Source organism: Nematolebias whitei, chromosome 12 (assembly GCF_014905685.2).
Source record: "Nematolebias whitei isolate Nwh7 chromosome 12, NemWhi1, whole genome shotgun sequence".
Classification (NCBI taxonomy): domain Eukaryota; kingdom Metazoa; phylum Chordata; class Actinopteri; order Cyprinodontiformes; family Rivulidae; genus Nematolebias; species Nematolebias whitei.
In genome coordinates this window covers 49,208,742-49,210,358 of record NC_056509.1, presented here as the reverse complement: position 1 = coordinate 49,210,358, position 1,617 = coordinate 49,208,742, and the positions used below count along the sequence as shown (strand labels likewise).

The 1,617-nt window shown below is 47.2% G+C and overlaps 1 protein-coding gene across 1 annotated transcript in view; it reads right to left on the bottom strand.

The window, feature by feature from the left end:
• Nucleotides 1–1,320: 1,320 nt before the first annotated feature.
• The window catches only part of LOC119418699 (myelin transcription factor 1-like protein), a 26,065-nt gene continuing 25,768 nt past the window's right edge, over nt 1,321–1,617 (bottom strand). The window contains exon 5 of the mRNA XM_037686035.1: nt 1,321–1,461. Coding sequence (XP_037541963.1) covers nt 1,321–1,461 — 141 coding nt within the window. The remainder of the gene's footprint in view (nt 1,462–1,617) is intronic.

The window sequence follows — 1,617 nt, the reverse complement described above, 5'->3', positions numbered from 1 at the left end:
GAAGGGAGCAGAAGGTTCGTGGGACAGATCAGGAGACAGGCGTCCTCTGTGGAGACCCCTGAAGGGAGCAGAAGGTTCGTGGGACAGATCAGGAGACAGGCGTCCTCCGTGGAGACCCCTGAAGGGAGCAGAAGGTTCGTGGGACAGATCAGGAGACAGGCGTCCTCCGTGGAGACCCCGGAAGGGAGCAAAAGGTTCGTGGGACAGATCAGGAGACAGGTGTCCTCTGTGGAGACCACTGAAGGGAGCAAAAGGTTTGTGGGACAGATCAGGAGACAGGCGTCCTCCGTGGAGACCCCGGAAGGGAGCAAAAGGTTCGTGGGACAAATCAGGAGACAGGCGTCCTTCGTGAAGACTCATGAAGAGAGCTAAAGGTTCGTGGGACAGATCAGGAGACAGGCGTCCTCCGTGGAGACCACTGAAGGGAGCAGCTGGAAGGAGACATCACTCGTCTTTGTATTCTCACGGAGAAACCTGAACTTTTTTTGTAGTCTCAGAACACAAACACAACTGTGGCATTTATGACTATATAAGGAGCTGGGAGGCGGAGCTTCTGTTTAAGCTCCATGTTGTAATAACACGATTCTACAAAGTGCATGCATGAAATTCAGTGATCATCTGGAACATTTCTGGGGTTTCAGAGCCAGACTGTGAGCTGGAAGGTGTTTTCGGGAGGATGCAGATTCAGGAATGTTTGACCCTGTAAGTCCAGAGAAGAACATCAGAACATGGAAACAAAAGTGCCTTGTTCCTAAAACATGAATGTAGCAAAAGATTTTTACAAAACTCAACACATTTCTCATCAGTAAAAACATCTCTCGGCTTTTTGAAGTCATAAGAAATTGCATAATCTCCAACAAACGGATTGTTTCCAACAAGTATTGAACATCATCACATATTGCTGGCACGCCGTCTTTCCCCTGTCACAGCAGATGAGTCCACAGAAACCAAGGGCAGATTGTCTCCTGCACTTCCTGTCCACTTCAAAATAAAAGCAGGACACATATCCTTTGATGAGCTCTGCATGTTCAGTTTCTTCTCCTGAACTTCAGTTTGATGATCCATAGAAACATTTTCATACATTCAGACATTAAAATGAAGTGATTGTTCCTCTGGCTGCTCTGCTCGCAGGTCAGCCCGTTAAGGCCCGGCTTGTAGATCAGATTCAGATGTAAGAAGTTACCAGGATGTGATACATTTACTTCACATCATATCAAGTTTTTTAAAGCAAAGCAGAAAAACAGACAAGTTGGAGTTAAAAGAATGACAGCAGCAGCAGCAAGAAAGAAAAGCCTGATTCTTCTCCTGGTTGGGTCTGGATCACACCTGGATGCCTTGAACAGCCTGTCGGATGTTTTCCAGCAGCGCCTTGTTCTCTGGGCTCTGGTACCAGTCCTGGTGGGTGTACATGTGTGTCAGAGTGCTCACATACGTGTCAAAGTTCTGTTCGTTCATTGGTTCCTGTGAACAAAACAAAAAATAAATCAGTCTGGAGGACACATTGTTAGGACAATCAGTCTGGAGGACAGGTCGTTAGGACAATCAGTTTGGAGGACACGTCGTTAGGACAATCAGTCTGGAGGACACGTCGTTAGGACGATCAGTCTGGAGGACACG